This window comes from Lemur catta, chromosome 1, assembly GCF_020740605.2.
Source record: "Lemur catta isolate mLemCat1 chromosome 1, mLemCat1.pri, whole genome shotgun sequence".
In the NCBI taxonomy this organism is placed as follows: Eukaryota; Metazoa; Chordata; class Mammalia; order Primates; family Lemuridae; genus Lemur; species Lemur catta.
The window spans coordinates 93783538-93805351 of record NC_059128.1 but is presented as its reverse complement, the minus strand read 5'-3'; the positions used below and the strand labels follow the sequence as shown (position 1 = coordinate 93805351).

The 21814-nt window shown below is 38.7% G+C and overlaps 1 protein-coding gene and 1 long non-coding RNA gene across 3 annotated transcripts in view; both read right to left on the bottom strand.

Moving 5' to 3' along the window:
- Positions 1-19770, bottom strand: part of APH1B (aph-1 homolog B, gamma-secretase subunit) — a 29409-nt gene extending 9639 nt beyond the window's left edge. For both annotated transcript variants that reach the window (XM_045540745.1, XM_045540735.1), the window contains exons 1-5: positions 19573-19770; positions 17951-18121; positions 13431-13501; positions 12507-12629; positions 893-1020 (exon numbers count right to left, since the gene is read on the bottom strand). In XM_045540745.1, the coding sequence (XP_045396701.1) occupies positions 893-1020; positions 12507-12629; positions 13431-13501; positions 17951-18121; positions 19573-19685 (606 nt within the window). In that variant the 5' untranslated portion in view covers positions 19686-19770. The remainder of the gene's footprint in view (positions 1-892; positions 1021-12506; positions 12630-13430; positions 13502-17950; positions 18122-19572) is intronic.
- Positions 9015-11949, bottom strand: LOC123630783. The gene is made up of 3 exons (XR_006732761.1): positions 11523-11949; positions 10102-10109; positions 9015-9164 (listed from the first exon to the last, which is right to left on the bottom strand). It is a non-coding gene; the product is annotated as an uncharacterized LOC123630783 (long non-coding RNA).
- Positions 19771-21814: the final 2044 nt, after the last annotated feature.

The window sequence follows — 21814 nt, the reverse complement described above, 5'->3', positions numbered from 1 at the left end:
AAATAGTACTTTAAAAATATATCAAGTTTTTAAACTTTATTTTGAAAACTGGCATTGTCATGGTGTCAGTGAGGAGGGCGGGAAATGGGCCTTTTGTTATTGATCAGAATGAGTAAAATTGATACAACTCTTATGGAGAGAATTTTAGCAATTTGCGTCAAGTGCTTAAAAAAACATTCACATCATTTGACTTCATAATTCCATGCCTTGGAATCTAAACGACGTTTGGAAAACATTTCATGTACAAAGATGTTCGAGACAGTATTACAATAACCAAAGAAATGGAAGTGATCAAACAAGTGATAATTTTTATGTAATGATATAAAGCTATTAGATGTATATCTTAAAGGATTTGCAATAAATTGGAAATTGCTTCAGATGTGCTCCATAACATAAGCATAATGCAGGGCTGTTTCAGGTTTGACTATACCCATTTAAAAGAAAGATACATGAAAAAAATCTTTAATGAGACCCACCAAAAAATTAATAGTGGTTGTCTTTCTGCTGTAAGACTTAGATCATTCATTCATTCATTCACTTAAACGACTTTTCTGAATTTCCTAATTTTCTCGTGAGCATGTATTTCATTTAGAGCTGCAATCCCCAACCCCTAGGCCATGGAGGAACCCGGCTGCACCGCAGGAGGCTGCACAGCAGGAGGTGAGTGGCAGGCAAGAGCAAAGCTTCATCTGTATTTACAGCCACTCCCCATCACTGGCATCACTGCCTGAGCCCTGCTGCCCCTCCCCCCAACCCATGGAAAACCTGTCTTCCATGAAACCGGTCCCTGGTGCCAAAAGGGTTGGGTACCGTTGATCTACAGTAGAATCTACCATTTAGATATACAGACTTGAGTTCCAAAAAACAGTCTGAGCATGGAGGCAACACTCACCTGGGCTGACACAAGCAGATGGGTCAGGAGAACTATAAGAAGGATGTACCAGTTTTTCTTCTCACAGCCATCAAAAAATACAATGCCCCAGAAGACGTGCAGCAATATGATAACCAGCGTCATGAAAGCTGAAAGACAGCCAACCATTAGTGCTCATTCACACAGACAACAGACACCAAAGCCACTGAGCACCCTGCCACTGCCCCGGGACTCTGAGGTCCACTGTGCTGCAGTCAGAGTTTAACCACTGCCTGACAGAAACAGGACCTGGACACGCGTTTGCTCTGATGGGAACTCGAAAAGCAACATTTCTGAGCAGGGGATCTGCTCTGCAGCAGCTTCTCATCTAGAATGTGAACCTGTTCAACAAAAAGTCAGCTTGGATCTGGCTTTCAAGTAGTTTCCCTGAGGAATGCAATAAAATTATTGCAATGTCTAACCAGCTGTTTCCCAATTAGCCTTCCACACTAATTAGAGAGACTTCAATTATTAATAAAGGAGTGACTTCTGTTTAAGCCTCCTCACTAAAGTGGAATTTCTCCACACATCTTTTTTTTTAAAAAGGCCAAGGGAAAAATAAAATACTAAAAATCACAATAATTACCCAAGATTCTTCCTAAGCAACTGGCACAGAATTTGATCAGCACCAACAAACTGTGTGTTGTGTGTGTATTCTGTGTGCTGGATAACATTCTTTATTTAAAGTGGGCAAGCCCCATATATTCTGCAAGTTTTAAAGTGGAAAAAGAAAAAAAGCATGTAGATTTCCCCCTTTCAGCCACATAGTAAGATGCCATTAACACCCACCAGACTGGCAAAAATTCAAGCCTGACAACACTCTTTCATACTGCTGGTAGGAAGACAACCCAGCATTAACAATTAAAGTAGAAAATTTGCATTCTCTATTTCACTCTAGCAATTCCACAGCCAGGTCTATTCTCTGAAGCAATTAGTTCTCCAATTAATAGATCAGCAGCACCTGGGAACTTGTTAGAAATGTAAACTATTGAGACCCCACACCTCCTGAATCAGGAACAATGGGGGTGGGACCCCCAGCAGTCCATGTTTAAACAGCTCTCCAGGGATTCAGATGCATAGTCAAGTTTCAGAACCACTACTCCAGAGACATTTTACACATCTGCACAAGAAGGTATATACAAGAATATTTATATTGGCATTGTCTGTAATAATATACCAGAATGGATAAATGTATCATGGTGTATTCACACGAAGGAATACTATATGATATATATTACAAATAATCTCAATATAACATTAAGTGGAAAAAACCTCTTCATACTGTGAAAAATACATATTCTCACTTTTTAATAGCAAAAAAGACGTAACTGTTGTAGTTAGAGGAAAGTAAGTTGTTACAGCTGGTATAACAGAGTCATCATTTCAGTAAATGATAGTAAGTATTACTAAAGTAGAAGAGGAATAGTTTTTAAAACCTTAAGGCTATGGCAGACTAAACTGACATATTTTAACTCCAGTGATGATCCTGGAAAGGGAAGCTCTCCTGTAGATAGATGCCTAGTGATGGTGGGGAGTTGAGACCACTGAAGATGCCCAAAGTTCTTCTTCTTCTTCTTCTTTTTTTTTTTTTTTTTTTGAGGCAGGCTCTCTGTTGCCCAGGCTAAAGCGTAGTGACGCGATCATAAGCTCACTGCAGCCTCCAACTCCTGGGCTCAAGCGATACTCCCACGTGGTTGAGTCTACAGGTGCAGGCCACCACGCCTAGCTAATTTTTTAATTTTTTGTAAAGACAGGGTCTTGCTGTTGCCCAGGCTGGTCTTGAACTCCTGGCCTCAAGTGATCCTCCCACCTCGGCTTCCCAAAGTGCTAGGATTACAGGCATGGGCCACTGTACCCAGTTAAGTTTTAAAGTTTCTCTATGTCAGAAAAGATCAAGGCAAAAACAGGCACAAATGCATTTTTTTTTTTTTCTGAGACAGTCTCACTGTTGCTCAGGCTGGAGTGCACTGGTCTAATCACAGCTCATTGTAACCTCAAACTCCTAGGCTCAAGCAGTCCTCCCACCTCAGCCTCCTGTGTAGGTAGAAACAATTTTTTTTTTTTAATTAAAAAAATGGGCCGGGCACAGTGGCTCCTGCCCGTAATCCTAGCACTTTGGGAGGCTGAAGTGGAAGGATCACTTTAGCCCAGGTGTTTGAGATCAGCCTGAGCAACACAGTGAGACCTTGTCCCTAATGAAAAACTAGCCAGGTATGGTGGCATGCCCTGTAGTCTCAGCTACTCAGGAGATTAAGGTAGGAGGATTGCTTAAGCCCAGGCATTCAAGGTTGCAGTGAGCTAGGATGACACCACTGCACTCTACCCAGAGCAAAAGAGACTCTGTCTCCAAAAAAAAGAAAAAAAAGTCTATACTCTAAAGGTTTTCTATAACCTACATGACAAGCAAATGTCAAGAAAAAGCAATGTCACCATTAATGTGCCATCTGTTTGGCAGCTTATGTTTGTCCTTCTCTCTGCATTACCATGAATATTGAGATGAGCCAATTATGCTCAAGTCCTAGAGTTCAGCTCTTACTAATGGAATTTTCAGTCTATTCTTGTCCAGGAGCATTATTCTGTGAGCTCCAGGTAAGCATCCTTAAGACATCATTAGTCCTGACCTTTCTTTTAGGTCCATATTTCTAGGTCCTTCCTGCTAAGAAGTCTTTGATGGGTTGACTTTGCCTCCAGAGTCAGCTCCATACATCTCAGAAGCATTCAAGGACCTCTACAATCTAGACCCAAATTACCTTGACATCATATACTCTACTAATCTTCAAATGCATCCTTGTGGCAGAAAAGCAGAATTCTTCTTTACTCTGTCTATACTTCTTTTTTTTAACAGATTATCCCTTTTGGCTGAATATTCTACCCCTCATCACCACCCCTCCCTATTTTACCACATTCAAATCTTACTTTTATTTAAGATCCAGCTCAAATGTCACCTCCTCAGTGAATTCTTTCCTGATGTCTATGTCTTTTTTTTTTTTTTTTAAACACTCAACACACATTTACTGAGCACCTAGATAGTCTGGCTTGAAGATTATGTATATTGTCTTTGGAATCAGACAATTCTGAGTTAGAATCCCAGCTCCACTCCATATGTGGCTTTGGACAAGTTATTTAATCTCTGAGCTTCCATTTCCTTTATTTCTAAAATGAGGATAATGCCTCATAGGATTGTTACAGGAAAAACAGTGCTTGGCAAACCACAGCTTGTTAATGCATGGTAGCTACTATGTTCCATGGTCTACAGATTCAAAGATGAATAAGCCAGGGTCCTTAGTTGGACTATCAGGTGGGAAAGTGAGACAAAGCAGCTAGCAATTTCCACATTTATCCAAGTTTCCAGGGTACTTGGCTATGTTTAAAAATGTATTCTTCTTCATTTTTATAGATTATTTCTTCCTTTGACTTTGTATTACTCTTATATTTATTTTCTTCCTCCTCTTCCATCAGTCCACATAACAAGTATTTATTCAGTGCCCACTATGGGCCAGGTGCTGTCCTGGGCACTGTGACTATCACAATGCATAGCATAGTCTCATGGAAACTCACCCCATCCTCCCAGTTTTCCATTTTATTATCACAATATCTAAAGGGATCCCTTGGACGTTTATAAAAATACTATACTACATTCCTACTTGACTGCTACATATACAGCCACACTAGTTTCTGGATGGCTTTGATGATCATCACAGGCCTTTACCATCACAATGTGCTACGTTAGAATACTGAGATTTATTCTTTAGTCCCTCTGCAATTGGTAAGAGATCCAATAGAAACTGAGACCTGGATATCCACATTATTCTGTCACATATATGTAGCTACAGCTATATACATATAATTTTGATACTTTTCATTAGTAAATGGAATTAATTCCAACTAGAATTGAAGATTTGCTCATAGTATCTCTAGAGTACCTTTTAATTGCTAAACCTTTCTCAGTTCATGTTCCTAAATATAAAATCCTAGAAGTCTTTCAATGAATCTAACCCTAAAATTTGCTTTGTTCTAATATTCACCTTCCCTAAGTTAACCATAAGAGTATCAAAATTAGCCTGGGTGCGGTGGCTCACGTCTATAATCCCAGCACTTCAGGAAGCCAAGGCAGGAATATTGCTTGACACCAGGAGTTCAAGACCAGCTAAACAACACAGTGAGAACTTTGTCTCTACAAAAAGTAAAAACATTGGCTAGGCATGGTGGCACAGGCCGGTAGTCCCAGCTACTCGAGAGGCTGAGTCGGGAGGATGATTGAGCCCTGGAGTTCGATGCTGCAGTGAGCTATGATCAGGCTGCACTCCAGCCTGGGCAACAGAGCAAGACTCTATCTCAAAAATTTAAAAAAGAATATTAGTTTATAACCCAGATTAATAAAAGGAGCTTCCATAATTTCTAGTGTTTTGGAATATCAGAAAGCTGAACAATTCTAACAAGTACTGTATATCTGTTTGTGCCAAATGTAGCTATCTAGTTTGATAAAGGACTTCCTCTTCTAATAATTTTCGAAGTCAAATTCTCTTGGTAGAGAACATTTCAATGTAATGTATTTCTAAGCAAAATGTTTTAGTGTTATCTTTAAGAGGCAACATTTACTATTTGGCTCTTTCACCCCTTCTGAATATACCTCAAATTCTCTAGCACACAGATTCCTAAGTACTTTCATTTTCACACTTGTTCCTCTCCCTCATTCCTGATAACTACTTTTCTGTCCTTGCAAAGACAATGGCCTAAGATAGCAATACTGCATTCCTGCCAGCATGGAAATTGCTGTCATCTGGCTTCCCTTGCTAAGGTCAATGTATCCCTAACTAGGTCAGAAAGAATCTAGAGTCACCGCTGGGTGGTGGCAGCCACAGACAGAAGACTTCCCAAAGCCAAGGCTCAGCCCAGCGGCAGGATGGGAGCAATAGAAAGGTCTAAGGTGTCTGGATTCCATGAAGTAGGAGACTCTCCTCAGCCCCTCCTGGCTGCATATTCTTGAGGATTCCCAAACACCTAGCACAAGTAGGAGTAAGGCCCCAGAACTAAATTAAAGCTTTAAAATGTCTTTCCCTAATGGGGATTTAACTGAAAATTTTTGCTTTAAAAAATATAATTTGGTGGCCTGGTGTATTGTTTTTATACACACACACACACACACACACTCCTCTCTTAGTAAGCAAATAACATTCGCCATGATTAAAAAATATATATTTTGAAACCATTTCATATTACATGGTGGTAAGAAAGGTATAGTATTGTTCCTTAATATTAATACTAACAAGATCAAAAAGGAGCTGTCCTAAAAGCAACTCAAATGACTGCAAGTGTTTAAATAGTATTTATCATTTCATAGTTATAAGAATGTTCCTGAAGCATGTTTATGAGCTCAGTGGACTCCCAAGGATATGATTTTATGTTTAAAGTCTTCCCAGCAAATGCTGGAGAATGATGAAACACTGTTCTCACATTAGCTCATCAGCATGGAGAGTCAGCCTTGGGAGGCCCGTTAGCAGCTGTCTGAGCCAGTCCCCTACAGAATGAAAAAAACCAATCCCACAGGGTCCACTGCAAATACTTCCAGTTTAGGAGTTTACTTCGTATCAAATGGCCACTGTGAGAGAGTCCCAAATCTGCCTTTCTTTAACTCAGTGATCCTCAACTGGGGTGATTTTGCCTACAGGAGGGTATTTGTCAATGTCTGTAGACATTTTTGGTTACCACAACTGGGGGGTGAGTATGCTTCTGAAATCTAATGGACAGAAGCCAGGGATGCTGTTAACCACCTATAAAAGTCAGCTCCCCAACGAAGAATGATCTGGCCCCAAATGTCAACAGTGCTGAAGTTGAGAAAGCCTGCTCTAACTCCTGCTTGTTGATCCTAGGAAGGCTCTTTGAAGAAACAACTTTTTTTCCATATGTGGTACATTAAAAAATATTTGAAATTCCCTGTATTAGCCAGCTATTGTCACAAAAACACTGCATGACAAACCCTGTCAAAACTCATCGGCTGGAGCTACTGCTGGGATTGTGGGGTCCAAGGCAGTGCTCACAGGAGCCTGGAGTCCAACTCCCTAGTAGGGACCTACCTTCAGGCAGCAGGCAGTGGATGTGGGCTCTCAGGATTCTATCACTTTCTATTATGCTTCAGTAACTTCATGAAATTAATTTCTATATTTGTCGTGGCCTAGAATATTCTCAGCACCATCAGATTTACCTTTTTAAAAAATGTTTTCTTCAAATGAGCTCTCAAACCATCTATTCCTGATGCTGTTATAAAGCAAAACCAAGCCCATAAGACCTTGGATGAAGATTTAAATGGAAATTGGAGACACGATTTGCAGTTTGTTGGATGTTATGAGAAAAAGGGAAGAATCAAGAATTACTCTATGAAATAACCACAGCAACTGGAAGGACGGAATTGCATCAACTAAGATGAGGAAGACTGCAGGGGTGTACTACTTTAAAGATTTCATTCCACCGTCTTCTATATTCCAGAATTTCTGATAAGAAGTCAGCAGTATTTCAAAGTGTTGTTCCACTGAACATAAGTAGAAAGTCCCAGTAGAGATGAAAAAGCAGTTTAGCACCTGAAACAAAGAACTCTGATCTCAAGAAAAATATTCAAGTATAAGTCTTTCATGAGGACTTTAGAATAATAAAAAAGGTGATAAAATCCCATATATCTAGCCATTAAAGTAAACCACAGGGTTGTTTAATTCCTCAAAAGACCCAAGATTTCCAAACATTTATGCATGTAATGCTGGTTCTGGGAATAGTGCTAGAAAACTGCATAGTACACCAGTGAAACATTCTACAATATGAACGATCCCCCTAGAAGTTGTGCAAGGCAGGGGCCCTGACACAAACATTCTGACTCTCTCTAGCAGAGTTGTGGTGAGGTAGAAGAGTGAACTGATACAGGTGGTCCCAGTAATGGAGAGCATCCTCGGTGAGGAGCGGGCATGGAGAAGGTTGGTAAATGCTGGGATTCCCAGCACATCTTCCCAACACAGCCACGGAGCTGCATGAGATCATGCTGAGGTTGCTGAGGAAGGCTACACTGAGCAGTAAAGCTGAAAACAGTGTGGTTTTTCTTTCCTTTCAAACTGTAAATATTGGATGTAATAGACAAAAAATAGATTGCTATGGAGCTGAATGAAGAGTGATACCATACTAGATGATGATGTTCAAAAAATGTGCTTTTTGTCCAATGCAAATCATCTTTACAAGGTAGATCCTGTTCATTATGGCCATGAGAAAAAAATCTCTGAAATTCACTGAAGGAAAAGAAACAATGCCTACTCCCCTCCCCACCCCAAAAACACCAAAACTTAAAGGTAGCAGTGGATGAAGAAAATAAGGATCATTTTACCCATGAAGAAACAAGGTCTACAGAAAATGGAGACATAGAAGGTATTCATTCAACTGCCTGAGCCAAAAGGGAGTCAGCAGAGGCTAGCCACACATCCATGTGAGGAAAAAGACATCAGTGACTCATGGTGGCCTGGAACACATCTAGAAGAGTCATCACGTCTTAGAACCACAGCCCATATCATTCTTTCAGCCAGAGAGTGTGAGGCAATATACTGAGCTGCCTGTTTACACAGGGAAAAGCCCGGGATATGCACACTTTATAATGTGTCACAGGCTACCAGAGCCAAGGTTTAATGAAAGGACATTCCAAAAAGTACAATTTTCTATTCTGTTATTTCAGCAGCTTGAAGGAAAGGCTATTACACTGTTGATATAAAGAAAATAATGAAACAAATATATATGATGACAAAATTGATGACATAAACAGCACATAGAGTGTCACTGTGTCATAAACAGGCAGTTAGTTGTGATAATTTATTATAAAAAATTAAGATTCTAATGAATCTAGAAAAGGATAAGAAGTGTAGATTAAGCTCTATTGTCAATTGTTTTTTCTGTATCATTAAGACATATTTTCTCCACTGCTTTGGTTGGAATCTGGTAATGTAGGTATTGAGACAGTCTTGCTTACAAAGAGCTTTCATTTAAAAGTCCAAATCTTTAACAAACTGGCACACTGTAGAAATTATTCTTGAAATACTGTGAATAAAAAAGTGAATGAATGAGAAAAAACCTCACTGGGTTACAATAACAAGGATTTATTCCCGTGCTTACAGGTCTAAAGGCTGACTGTGTATTGGCTGATCAGGGCCGGGCTCAGCTGGGGGGCTCTGCTGCAGGCTGCTGGGTTGGGCTCTGGTCTGCTCTCTGAGTGTTCATTCAGGGGTCCAGGCTAAAGGGGCATTAAATATCCAGGGCACATTCTCCCCATTACACACGACCAGAGTCCAAGAAGGCAGGTCCAACCATACAAGTGCTTTTTAAGCCTTTGACTTATCATATCCACTAATTGGCCAATTCCAAGTCACATGACCAAGCTCAAAGTCAAGGGGCAGGAAAGTACATTCTGGCCACCATGAGGCCATGCAAGCGTGTAAATCTATAATTCTATTACAGGAAATGATAAATTGGGACAAAAATGGAATCTTTCATATTTCTCTTATTTTTCTTCAAGCTCAATATTTCACTTTCTTTAATCATATCCCATAGGACACGGCTTCTAGATCTTTCACTATACTGACGATGTTTTTTCTATATGAATTTTAGTTCAGCATTCTTGTTAAATCATAATGCTCAGAACTGAACACAGCACTCCACATGTGGTCTGACCTGTACTGATTTCACCTAGTGAAATGTTCAGTGGCTAAAAAGTTTACAATCTTATTAGTAAGTTTAAAATCTTACTAATACAACGCTTATCTAGATAAGCATACTGCCTAGCAAATATAATAGAAATGAAATCGAATGATATTTTAAGAATAAAATATCCGCTGTCCCTTTTTTTACTGAGTACTAGTTCAAGACATTTTTTCTTCTAACGCATAAGGGAGGTAATTCAGAGTAATAAACCCAGGTTCCACATAATATTAGAGAAGCTACCCTCTCTCTAAATTCTGTTTTCTCAAGAACCAAATTCTCTACCTCAATAATATTCTTAGGCCATTTCAGAGTTTATGAAGTGCTTAAATATATATTTTCTAAATTAATTTCATTTAATTCTTAACAACTCTGAGCTAGGCATTATTTTTGCCCTGCCTGAAAGATCAGGAAATTGAGGGTTAGATGGAAGTAGAATACTTTCTTTGCCCAGTGAACAATGTCTCTCTTACCTCCAGGCCTGCAGGGAAAAAAATAATTAACTTATTCATACACATTACTTATAGATTATGCTTGTCTATAACATAGAAACTTATGTACATACAGGCATCATATAATATTTATTTTACTAATACAACTAACACATACACTACAGGTTGAGTATCCCTTATCTGAAATGCTTGGAACCAGAGTGTTTTGAATTTTGGACTTTTTAGAATTTTGGAATATTTGCATGTACATGATGAACTATTTTGGTGATGGGACGCATGCCTAAACATGAAATAAATTGTTTCATATACACCTGGTACACATAGTTTGAAGGTAAATTTTATACAATACTTTTCATAGTTTTGTTCATGAAACAAATCTTTGACTGCGACCCATCATCACGTTGGTGCTCAAAGTTTTGGATTTTGGAAGATTTGGGATTTTTGCATTAGGAATGCTCAACCTGTAATTAGTGACCCTACATTCCTTATTTATTCTGATTACTGTTTAGGCATTTGTAATGGAATACGTTAAACATATTAAGGTATAGATTTAACTGAGAAAAATGAGCTCATGTCTAAATGAATGGTAATAACAGCAGTTACAAACAATATATAACATAAATACAACACATAAATTTGGGAGTATTATCTTTAAATGTAATAAAAATTTCTTAAATTTATAACTCAAAGTTATGCTTCAAAGAATGATGTTATAACAATTAAGAAACTTGCACATGATAAAATAATAACTGTTCTTCCATTCTTTAGGTACACTTTCACAGCATGGCCAGTCTGCCATCCTAACTTGGACAAAGACACTAAGCTGTCTTATTGAATACTGAATTTTTCCTTGAATTCATAGAAATTACAAATATAATCAAGCAAATCTCTCACTTTCTTCCAAAAGAATCATTTTAAGGATCTTATGAAAACAGACTAGGTCACTGAAGGCAATTAGCACCACCTAGTGAAAGAATTCGGCAAAACTTGAGGATCAAAGAAAACTGCTTCTGTGGCAGCATAAGAGAGCTGCGTAAGAGACTGTATAAGAAAATACAGAAAACTGTAGCACTAACACCCCCTTATCACTATGTTTTACTAATATATATTGAACTCTAACAGACTTTAACTATGAATATTACATTTGTTTTTAAAACCTAATACTCAGTATAATCAATCCTTAACAATTTGCCAGGAATATTCTAATTATGAAATGTTTAAAAGGAAGATAATTTGCATGGATAATTTGTTGGAGGCATCATTAAATAAGTATGATTCATTAACACACTTTCCTGTCCTCTAACTTGTAGCCAGATTTAAAGGGCCTTGACTTTAAACTGTAGACCTTGGAAAGTCAAAACATTTTTGAAATAGGGAAGATTAGTTTGGTGGCTTGCATACAGGATGAATTAGCATGGAAAGTGTGTCAAAGAAAGACTAACCGGCTGGGGACTGCTGGTGGTGATCTAGACTGGAGATGTCAAGGCCTGAACTGAAATGGAAACAAAGGGTGTACTGAGAAGAGTGAATGAGTGTCCACTGCGGGATCCACTTGGGATCACTACAACATGCAGGATGTCTCTGAACTACTGCAGTAATTTTTTAAAAACTGGTCAGACCTCTTTATATATATCTTTTCCATTATTACCTTAAACTGTTACTGGAACTCCTCCTTTTTAAATCTTATTCCTCCTACTAAAGGGTAAGCTCCTTGAAGACCTTTAGCATGGATGTTAAATAAATAATGATGTAATTAAAAGAATGTGCTTGTGGGATCACTTATTTCAATGGCATAACTGTTGTGGAAATGACTAAAAATGGTGGGTGTTTTCTCCCTACTGTTTAAAGAATATTCTTGTGGAATTTAGGAATTTTGTGTTAATTATGTACATTACAAACTCTCAAATTTGTGATCATTGCATCACAATTTTTTGCTGGTGGATGAAACAGCAATTTGAAATGAGTTGGTCCTTTTAGATAAATCTTTGGATAAAAAGATTAACTCATCTATTATCCTGTTTTTCCTCTCAATTTCAAGATTAAATTATACTGCCTATCCCCAAAAAGTGCCACAACAACAAATTACAGATTAGGGTTTTACTGAAGATAAATATGAAATCATAAAAACCAAAAAGAGCAAACATACAGCCTTTAAAAATTTACTTCTAATATTTCAACTATACGGCAACATTGTTAGTATTGCAAAATAAAATTTAATGTAAGCTAAATTCTACTCTAAAATTCTAAAACACTCTAGCCAAAATTTTTATTTTCCTAAATGTTTTTGCTTTGTAGTGCCTAAGAATATTATGTCTTTAAAAGGCATTAAGATAAACTTCTATTCACTAGAATTCCTAAGTCAGTAAATTTCAATAAGAATGGTCATTTAGACCAGAAGCTTGAAGAGTCACAGCTATGAAACATACCTGAATTGAGGAAGAACTGAGGAGAATCGCCATGAATGCCCACTGTACCTGGCCCCAGGGAGTCAGACAGGGTATTCACAAAGGAAAATACTCCACTCATGATTCCAAAGCCCAAGCCAGAAACTAAAGAGGGAGAAAAACACTGTTAAACCCTTTTCCTGCTATGATTTCTCTGCAAATCAAATTTCCAAGGACTAGGTATTAATTAATAAGACTATTTTGTTGGCGGGGAAAGGGTGCATATGCGGTTGTTAAAGAGCAGCTGACTCCGGAAAGGCACATGCTTGGCTGCATGAGTGGAGGGAGAAAGGGGAAGAGCAAAGGCAATGAACAGCAGAATGCAGCAGAGAAATAAAAAAAGGAGAGAAAAAGAAGATCGGGAAAGGCACAGAAGAAACAGGTGCAACAGAGGAGCACACGATGCTGAAGATCTGGCTTTAGTTTATAACAGTCTACAGAGTTGTTTGGCTTAGAACTGGAATTGAGCTTAAGGGGGACTATGTATTCCTGGGCCAAACTGGGGGACCTGGATCCAATCTATAAACATAATTCTGAAAGAATAACATGCAGAGGTATTAACTGCATTAATATGAAGAATCCTTCTAGAATAGCCAAAGTCATGCTAAACATCCAGACAAAGTAATAGTTACATCACTTAGAAAATCTTAGTTAACTAGAGTATATACATGTTAAAAACCTAACTTTCAAACCTGGTTAATATTTAATGAACATACAGGTAAGGGTCACCTGTAATCACTTTCCTTTACATAAGGAACCCAGAAAACTGGAAAAATAAATAATATACACCAATAGACCGAAGCAGTAATAAAATACTATTTGAAATTTAAAAAGATACAAAAGATAAAAATGACTTTAATGCCAAAGCAGATTTTTTTTTTATGACACCACACAGTTCTAACTTACCATAGGCCAGTAATTGCATAGAGGGTGCTGTCTCACCTGGGCTTACACTCTTCAAACCCTCACTGGCTTTTCTAAAATAAGAATACACATATAATTAAAAAAACAAAAGAAAAGAAAAGCAGTATATCCAGAAAGCACACAAGATACTTCAAATCCAGACATCTGAGCCTTTGGATCAGATAATAGTCTACTCTAAATTTAGAATTCATTTAAACAAAACCCAGCAAAAATTTTTAATGAACTAAAATCAACCAAAATTTCCAATTAACTTTTGTCTTTTATCTGACTTCCACATAAAAGAAAATAAGTAAACAAGCCATCATGAATTGGGTTTAATGAGAAAAAAAGCAATACTTCTGAGTACTTTCTGAGCTCAGTAAATATTTAATTTGATATCCTATGAGATCTCTCACTCTGAATTTTTTTTCTCTTCCCAAAGTACTGTATTTTCATTCCCACTTTGTTGTATCTTCCACCAGGGCTAAACTTATTCTGCCACTCTCCCTTGTACCTCTACTCTACAGAACCTAAATTGTACTCATCCTTCAAAATCCAGTTCAGGCAGAAATTTGTTAAAGAAGCTGCCTCTACCAATGGTTGGTAATCACTAATTTCTCCCTAACCTTAAATCCTACGATACTGATGGTCTGAACTCTCATATGGGCACTCAATCATATGATCTTTTGATTCTAAAATATTTTACATATTTGTTTTATATCCCCAATTAGGCTTCAGGGATAAAATGCTACCCTCAGACGAGGAGATAAATGAATACTTGAATGAAAGGATAGTATATTGCTCAATAAGAAATGATCTTCAGAGTGAGGCTTCTGATATGGCCAGCTCACAAGCTGATCATGAGTCCCCACCCCCCATGCAGATGTGTTAGAAATTGGACGTGTGGCTGGGCAGTTCTACTACCGACACTATTACTAATCCTTTAGGTAGAAAACTCTGCAACAATGTAAGATCCTGACTCAAAAGATACTTAAATTATATTTACTATAAAGTACATTTATTAAGGCAATAAAGGAAACAAAACACTTTAGAATGATTTTTCAACAAGTGTTAAAACAAAAGATTTAGGTTAACTCTAACAATAGACAAATTAACCAGGACATATGTATTTTCTGGGGATTGTGTTATTTTAAATTTCAGGGTATGCATATTCATTATAGTTGGCTTATTATTATATAAACATAAATACCACTGATTACATTCAATTAAGGCAATGCAGAATTCAACCAAAATAGTAATAAGACTAATGAAAGAGGTCCTTTGCTTTTCTAGACTCAAAAAAAAAAAAAAAAAACAATTTGCCATTTCGATGGCCTCCATTTGGAAGCATTGTTTGGTAGTGAGGACATGAGCCAGAAATGTAAGTGACCCTTTTTTCTCTGGAGCAGTAACCAACTAAAATGCCCAATTTTCCTCAGTAAAATAAACTTACCTGTCACAGTGATGTTAAAGGCTAATTAAAGCTTATGAAACACGTAAAGTAGTAATAATCTCCATCAACATAACAATACAGTAGAATCAATAAATTCTGGAGGATTTGTTTTATATAAATTGCTCAGTAATAAATAAAAGATTTTTAGTTATTTGGTATACCAAAATACTGCTATCACAAATATATTAAGTATATAAATTCAAAAGTTTAATAAACTTCCTCATTCATGTTATAGGAGTTTGTGAGAGGAAACGAACACAAACAGTTCTCAGTGTTAACATTAGGAAGTGAGAAAGTACAAAACAGTATCAGTTTTCATGTTCACTTCTGTTTTACTGAAGTGGAAAATTCTTTGTTTGCATTTACTATTGTGTTTCTGAGAACAAAAAAAGAAAATAAACAACTTTTCAAATATAAACTTTGAAAAACTACCCACAAATCACACTATCTTTCTTATTCGTTCTATTCTTTTTTGCATGGTTGTATAAGAGAGGGAGAGTATGCAAGAATATGCATACAAATTAAATATATTTAATAACCATTTTAGGAATTTTAAAAAAGATATGCCACCTAAAAATTGTAGCAATGGTTATCTTAACATATTTTTCTATAAATGGTTTTCTAAAATTACGAAATATTTATGGTATCAGCATTATAAGACAAAACTTAAATTGAATTACAAAAGTTTCAATCCAAACAGGAAAAACTCTGATGTTTGTTTTAGGCAACATACAGGAGTTTTGAGCAATGCAGAGTTGCCTGAACTGTTTTAGGCAGCATACAGTTATGTTTTAGGCAACCTAACTCAATTCTTAAAAAAAAAAATTACTGTAGAAAGGGCTACCACTTGTGGCCACATGCCAATTTCTCACTATGCAAGACTGCCAGGCTGAAAGTTACTATTCATTCATTCATTCAAGACGAAGTGACTGTTCCTAAGTCCTGACTCATGAAATAAATTTATTATTAGATTGCAACAATAGATATTTTGATTCAAATTCTATGTACTTATAAAAACCGGTGCAAACCCTCTCTCCACATTTTAATCTTGGCACCAAATTCGGGTAGGAAAAATTTGGTGAAGGCAGTACTTTAAACTTAAAAGTTCAAAATCTGCTTTGGCAGTGGAAATAGTTAAATAATTTTTTTTTTTTTTTTAAGAGAGAGGGTCTCACTCTGTCACTCAGGCTGGTATACAATGGTGTGATCATAGCTCACTGTAACCTTGAACTCATGGGCTCAAGCCATCCTCTTGCCTCAGCCTCTCAAGCAGCTAGGAGTACAGGTAGCACCATCACGCCCGGATACCTTTTTATTTTTTGTAGAGATAGGGTCTCGCTGTGTTGCCCAGGCTGGTCTCAAACTCCCGGCCTCAAGTGATCCTCCCACTTTGGCCTCCCAAAGTGCTAGGATTACAGGCATATGCCACTGTGCCAAGCCTAAACAAAATATTGATTAAACCAAAGCCCCTATATTTTAATGTAGTATAGCATTAGAGAGCAATTTAAATGTATCTATATAAATGTTAGTCATAAATAATCATTATAATAATTCTCACTTGTTTTAACACAACTATGTAACATCCAACATTTCTAAAATTTGCAGGGAAAATTTTGAATATTCTGAAGGCTTGGCAAAGATGCATTCTGCAAATGCAAACAAAGGCACCTGTTAATACGGGTTTGTCCTGCGAATTTCCAAAGGTCCTGTCAGAAGAGTAAACATGGCTTCTCCCGGAAGCCAGAGGCTTCTCTGAACTTCCTATTATGAAAGCCTACAGACTGACAGCCGTAATTCCTTCCTCACGTGGCTCTACTCCCTTCCTGCCCTCATTAAAAATGCAGACTGATATTCAGCTTACAGTCCCTTTGGAGCCAGAGTTAGTGCCAAGAAAAGGTTGCCATTTTAAGTGGAAACCAGGAAGAAACAAGGTAGTGAAGAGCAGCAGATATCCACTTAGTCACTCTGCTTAAGTCAGGTTTCAGAACATACAACTCCCAAGGGGTTAGTAAACCCATGGGCTTAACTGTGAAATTCTGTACTAGAAATTACATTTTTTTCAAAATTAGAACCATCACATGAAAATGCAAAATGAACATGAGCCAACGATGTTGCTCACAGGCAAACCCAGCGTAATCCAAAACTAAGTTATTAAGGGTACAGCGCCCAGCCAGGGGCACTGCTTAGACCACACTGCAGAACACTGTGCTAGACCCTGAGCACAGGCAGGAACCAGGCACTGACAAAAAGGGGCATGTCCACTGATAAGAAATACAGACTTTCTTTTGGAAAGGTTTGGAAGCCATAACCATGCCTTCTGAGGTCCAAGTGAAGAAAAGAGGAATGTTTAGCCTTGAAAGGAACATAATGACTACCTGAAAGAAAACATGGTTCAAACTGTGTTTCAAATCAGTGGTTTCATGTGAGGTCCTCATGAGGCCTACAGAAGACCTATTTTCCGGTCAAAAAGGGAACCTAAGGCTTTTCTTTAATGTATTTTTTTAATTATAGATTGGAAACTACAGGAAATATGAAATGAACTCCTCCTGTGTTCCCCTACTACAGTCAAAATAATGGAAGGCATGATCGCCATAAAAATTATTGGTCTTAGGTGGTGGCAAAGAGAAGCACATATAAATTCTAAGCTAGAATGGTTTCTGTTGTTGTTTCAATGACTATTTCCCTAGCTTATTTTTCTCTGTGGCACTTATCTTCTAATATATGGTGTTAATTCATTCTTGTTCATTCATTTGTTGTCTGTCTCCTCCCACATGAGGCCAGAGACTCTTTTAATCACTGATGTATCCCCAGTGCCTAGGATAGTGTCTGGCATTGAATAAATTCTCAAAAATATTTTTTGAAGGAAGTAAGGGAGGGAGGAAGGGAGGGAAATGTCCACAAGTTAAAAGAATACTCAATACTTTCAGGCTGGAAATGTACCAATGTCTTTGCTTAGAACTACGTAGGAAGGTATGGACCCTAAATACCATACTATAGTTAGGTTTCAAATGACCAAATCATATCTCAAATCTAACTGGGAAAAAAAAGGTAATGCAACCATTTAACTTACTTTAAAAGTTTATAATATGCAAACCGGAACAGTTCTTGGATAAAGACTGAGACCAACACTCCAAAGATCAGCAGATATTTCTGTATTGGTCCATCTCTGTTGTCAGCAATGGCTCTTGCCACAAACCAAACAAGGGATGAAAACAGTAGAGACACCAACCAGAAGAAAGCTCTGAAAAATTGGGGAGAAAAAAGTTAGAAGTGAACACAAATACAAGATTAATAATGATTTAAAAGTGAAAAAAAAACTGCTTGAGAACGAACAGATTTCCTAACTTTTTAATAAGGAAAAAAAAGTCCTCATAAAATGATGCTCTGGATCAGTTGTACACTTTCTCTGGTAAGACAAACATGGAGTCCAAGAAGAATGTGATATTTTCCAACAATTACCTTTTCAGTGACCCTGCTATTTGCAAGTGCACCTGAAGACTACCTGCCAAGGACTGTCTAGCTGGAAACTTGGTTATTTGCTACTCTTCCTAATCAATGCTTTACCCATCAATGTGCCAAAACAATAAAACATACAACCTGTGACTATTGCAATTTTCATATCCTTAAAACCTACCAGAGATTATGGACTTAAGGGTCAGATATCTGCAAAGATGAGTCTTTTCCAGGAAAATGTGTACATCTCTAGTTAATAGAGTGATTGGTATAAAGCCAAAAGGTTGAAAACCTCTGCTCTGATCTAGATCAGTTTTCCAGACCAGGGTCTTACAACACTTCTGTAGACTCTCATGATTACAGCAAGCTTTACAGACCTTTATCTGAAATCTCTATTGTTTTAAAAATGAATGTGATACAGCATTTTCAATACAGCTGTGGGAGATGAAGCAGCTCAAAAAAGCCGGAATCACAGGCCTAGTACGGTGCCAAGACAGACTCATGGGGGGAGAGGAGACGTGGCATGCCCCACTCAGAAAGAGCTGCCAGACAGGTGAAAACAGGGATCATGACCACACTGGCCACCAGAGTTCGGTATTTATCAAGCTCCCAGGTGGAGCTGCACACTCAGGTGCTTCAGTGTTTTCACAGGTGTCCACCCTTCGCTGCACACCTGAATCATCTAAAAGGAGCTTTAAAAAAAGAAAAAAACACTGAGCCCGAATGTCTCCTAGACATTCTGGTTAAATTGATCTGGGGTGGGAGGTGGGCATCAGCATCTTTTAAAGCACCTGGCCCCCAGGTAATTCTAATTGGCACAGAGTGAGAAAACTACTATCCTAGACTGTAATGGCTCTTAACCCTTTTTGGATTACATATGCCTTTGAGAATCTGAGAGAAATTAGGCACTCTCTCTCCAGAAAAATGAAGGATGCATATATGAACTAATCCATAATTTTTTCATACAACTTCGGCGGCTCCACGGTTCACTAAAACCCACCCACGGACCCTAGGCAAAAGGTCCCAGGAGCCAAGCCGCGGGGCTCCGACCCACAGGGTGAGCTCCTTCCCAGGAGGGCGAGGAGCCTTGGGGAGCCGACCTCCGCTTCCCCCCTCACACCTCCCCGTCCTAACACCCAACAAGGTTGAGCCGTTTGGGGGGGCACCCGGGGGATCGCGGGTACCCCAGGCGGGGGAGGGGAGCCCCGGCGTCCGGGTTTCCCGGCGCAGCCGCCTCACCCGGCGATGAGGAAGATGATGCGCAACGACTCGGTGGCGATGGTGAAGATGTAGAGGGCGAGCGCAGGCCCGAAGGCAATGAAGGCGCAGCCGAAGAACACGGCCGCCGTCATGGCGACCGCGGAAGCCTGCCCCGGGGCCTGCAGAGGACGCGAGGTGCTCCCGGCGCGGGCGGGGCGGGGCCGAGGGGCGGGGAGTGGGCGGGGCGTTGCATGGGGCGGGGCGGGGCGGGGCCGCGGCGAGGGGCGGGGCATGGAGCGCGGACCTAACTGCTGGTCCCTCGGACGTCAGGGTCCGACTGCGCTGTGCCGCCGGTCCTGATCCCTAGGCGGGGGTCCCTGGCGACTTTAGGGCCCAAGCCGTAGCCCCCACCATCACAGGTACACATTTATCGGTCACCAATGCCAGCCGCGCGGTGGCTGAGAAGAGGGGAGGTCCCCATCCTACCTTGAAGCCACATACGCCGAGAACAAGAACAATTCCAGGTCAACTCAAGAAAAACAGCGCAGGACGGAGGCAGGATTCCTTTTTAAATAAAAGAGACTTTTAAAAAGCACATTTTCCCGGTCTGTATTCCCTCCATCCTCTCCCCCCCCAAAAAACAACAACAACAACAAAAAAGGCACATTTTTTCTATTTGCATAGTTGAGGGAACTTCGTGCTCCATCAACGTGTAAAATCTGGGCTGATGCAGCAGGGACCCAGGCATTACCCAGAAGTGGTAAAATGATGAGATGGTGGTGGGGGAAGCTGTCCTTCTCAGGGATGTTTTGGCCAGCTGGTTTTAATTTTTTCTCCCAAATCTTAAAAAACGTTTTTGAAGGCACTCTCTGACCGCCCTGTAGCAATCGCAACATCGCCCCGCTCATCCTCTGGCAGCCCATTTATTAATAACTTGCTCATTTGTCTTCCCCATTAAAATGTAAACTGGAGGACAGGGCTTTGCTTTGTGCTTTGTTGTTTCCTCAGCGCCTGGAGGCAGCTCACTAAGTATCTGTTCAATGAATGAAATAATTTAAAAAGTGGAACTTACAAACATCTACTATTTTATATTAACTTAACAATTTCTGAGAGGTTTAAAAATTAAAACTGGAAGATTAAGCTCCCTGACCATTTACATTTAAGATAGATTTTTCTCTGTGTTGAATGAGAATAAATAATAATAATAATACTTAACTCCTGGGTTATTTTGAGGAGTGTGCCTGGCACAGGTAAGTGCTATAATAAGTGTTAGCCACCCCTACTCATTCTTTAATATCCATCATGGATAAAACTCTTGGCAATCCACATTGAAAAGACAAACACCAGTGGACAAAAGTTGGGACCTGAAGGGAGATGTTTTGCATTTCACCTCTGAAAATGGGCCTTCAAATAACACAATGGCAAGTATTTTGTTCTTACAGAAAAACAGCACCTTTGCCCATTTAAAACAGTGATAGATCCTTTCCACTTACTCCCACAGAATGCTTCTTCGGACATCAGTGACGGTATTTTGAATATCTTACCCAGCACCTATCAAGACTCAGGTTGAGACAAAAGTTCAGAGTGTTAGAGTGATTTAATGTTAGGTAGATTCTTTCGGTTTTATCCTGAATCAAAGTTGTCAAATGCAATTACATTACTTCAGCTTCATGCAGAAATGCCTTCACAGAAGCATAATATACTGTGTCCTTGGTGTAAAGTATGAAATATTCAAGAAATTGCCTGAATGCTTAATAATAATTGCTTCATTATCATTGCTCAATATCCCTAATAGATCCAGGCTTTGCTTTTTGAGTTCAGGACTAGAAAAAAGTTTTGTGTCTCCCAACAAATTCATATCCTCAGATTGAGAGCTAACATTATATTTAGGCATCACTTTGACTCTCAGGAAGCTTGAAGCTAAATTTAATACTCAGTTATAGCAATTACTCTTCTGATTTTTTTTAAAGTTATAATTACTGCCCTGACTTCACAATAGGACTTCTTTTACCCTCTTTTAATGACTTGATTACTCCTATTTTAACTGAGATCTATGTGTTTTGGTTAAAGCTGCCACATACACTTTGGAAGTAGGCAAGGTAATGAATAATAAATATTCATAATGTTATACATAAATTATGTATAACAACATCCTTACCCCACCCTCAACATGTGGAACTACAAGTTGGGGGAATTTGCGTTCATGATATTTTGATCATATTTCTGTTCAATTTTGGTTTCCAAGTCCAGCTGAAAAATGGGAAGGCATATGAAATGTAAT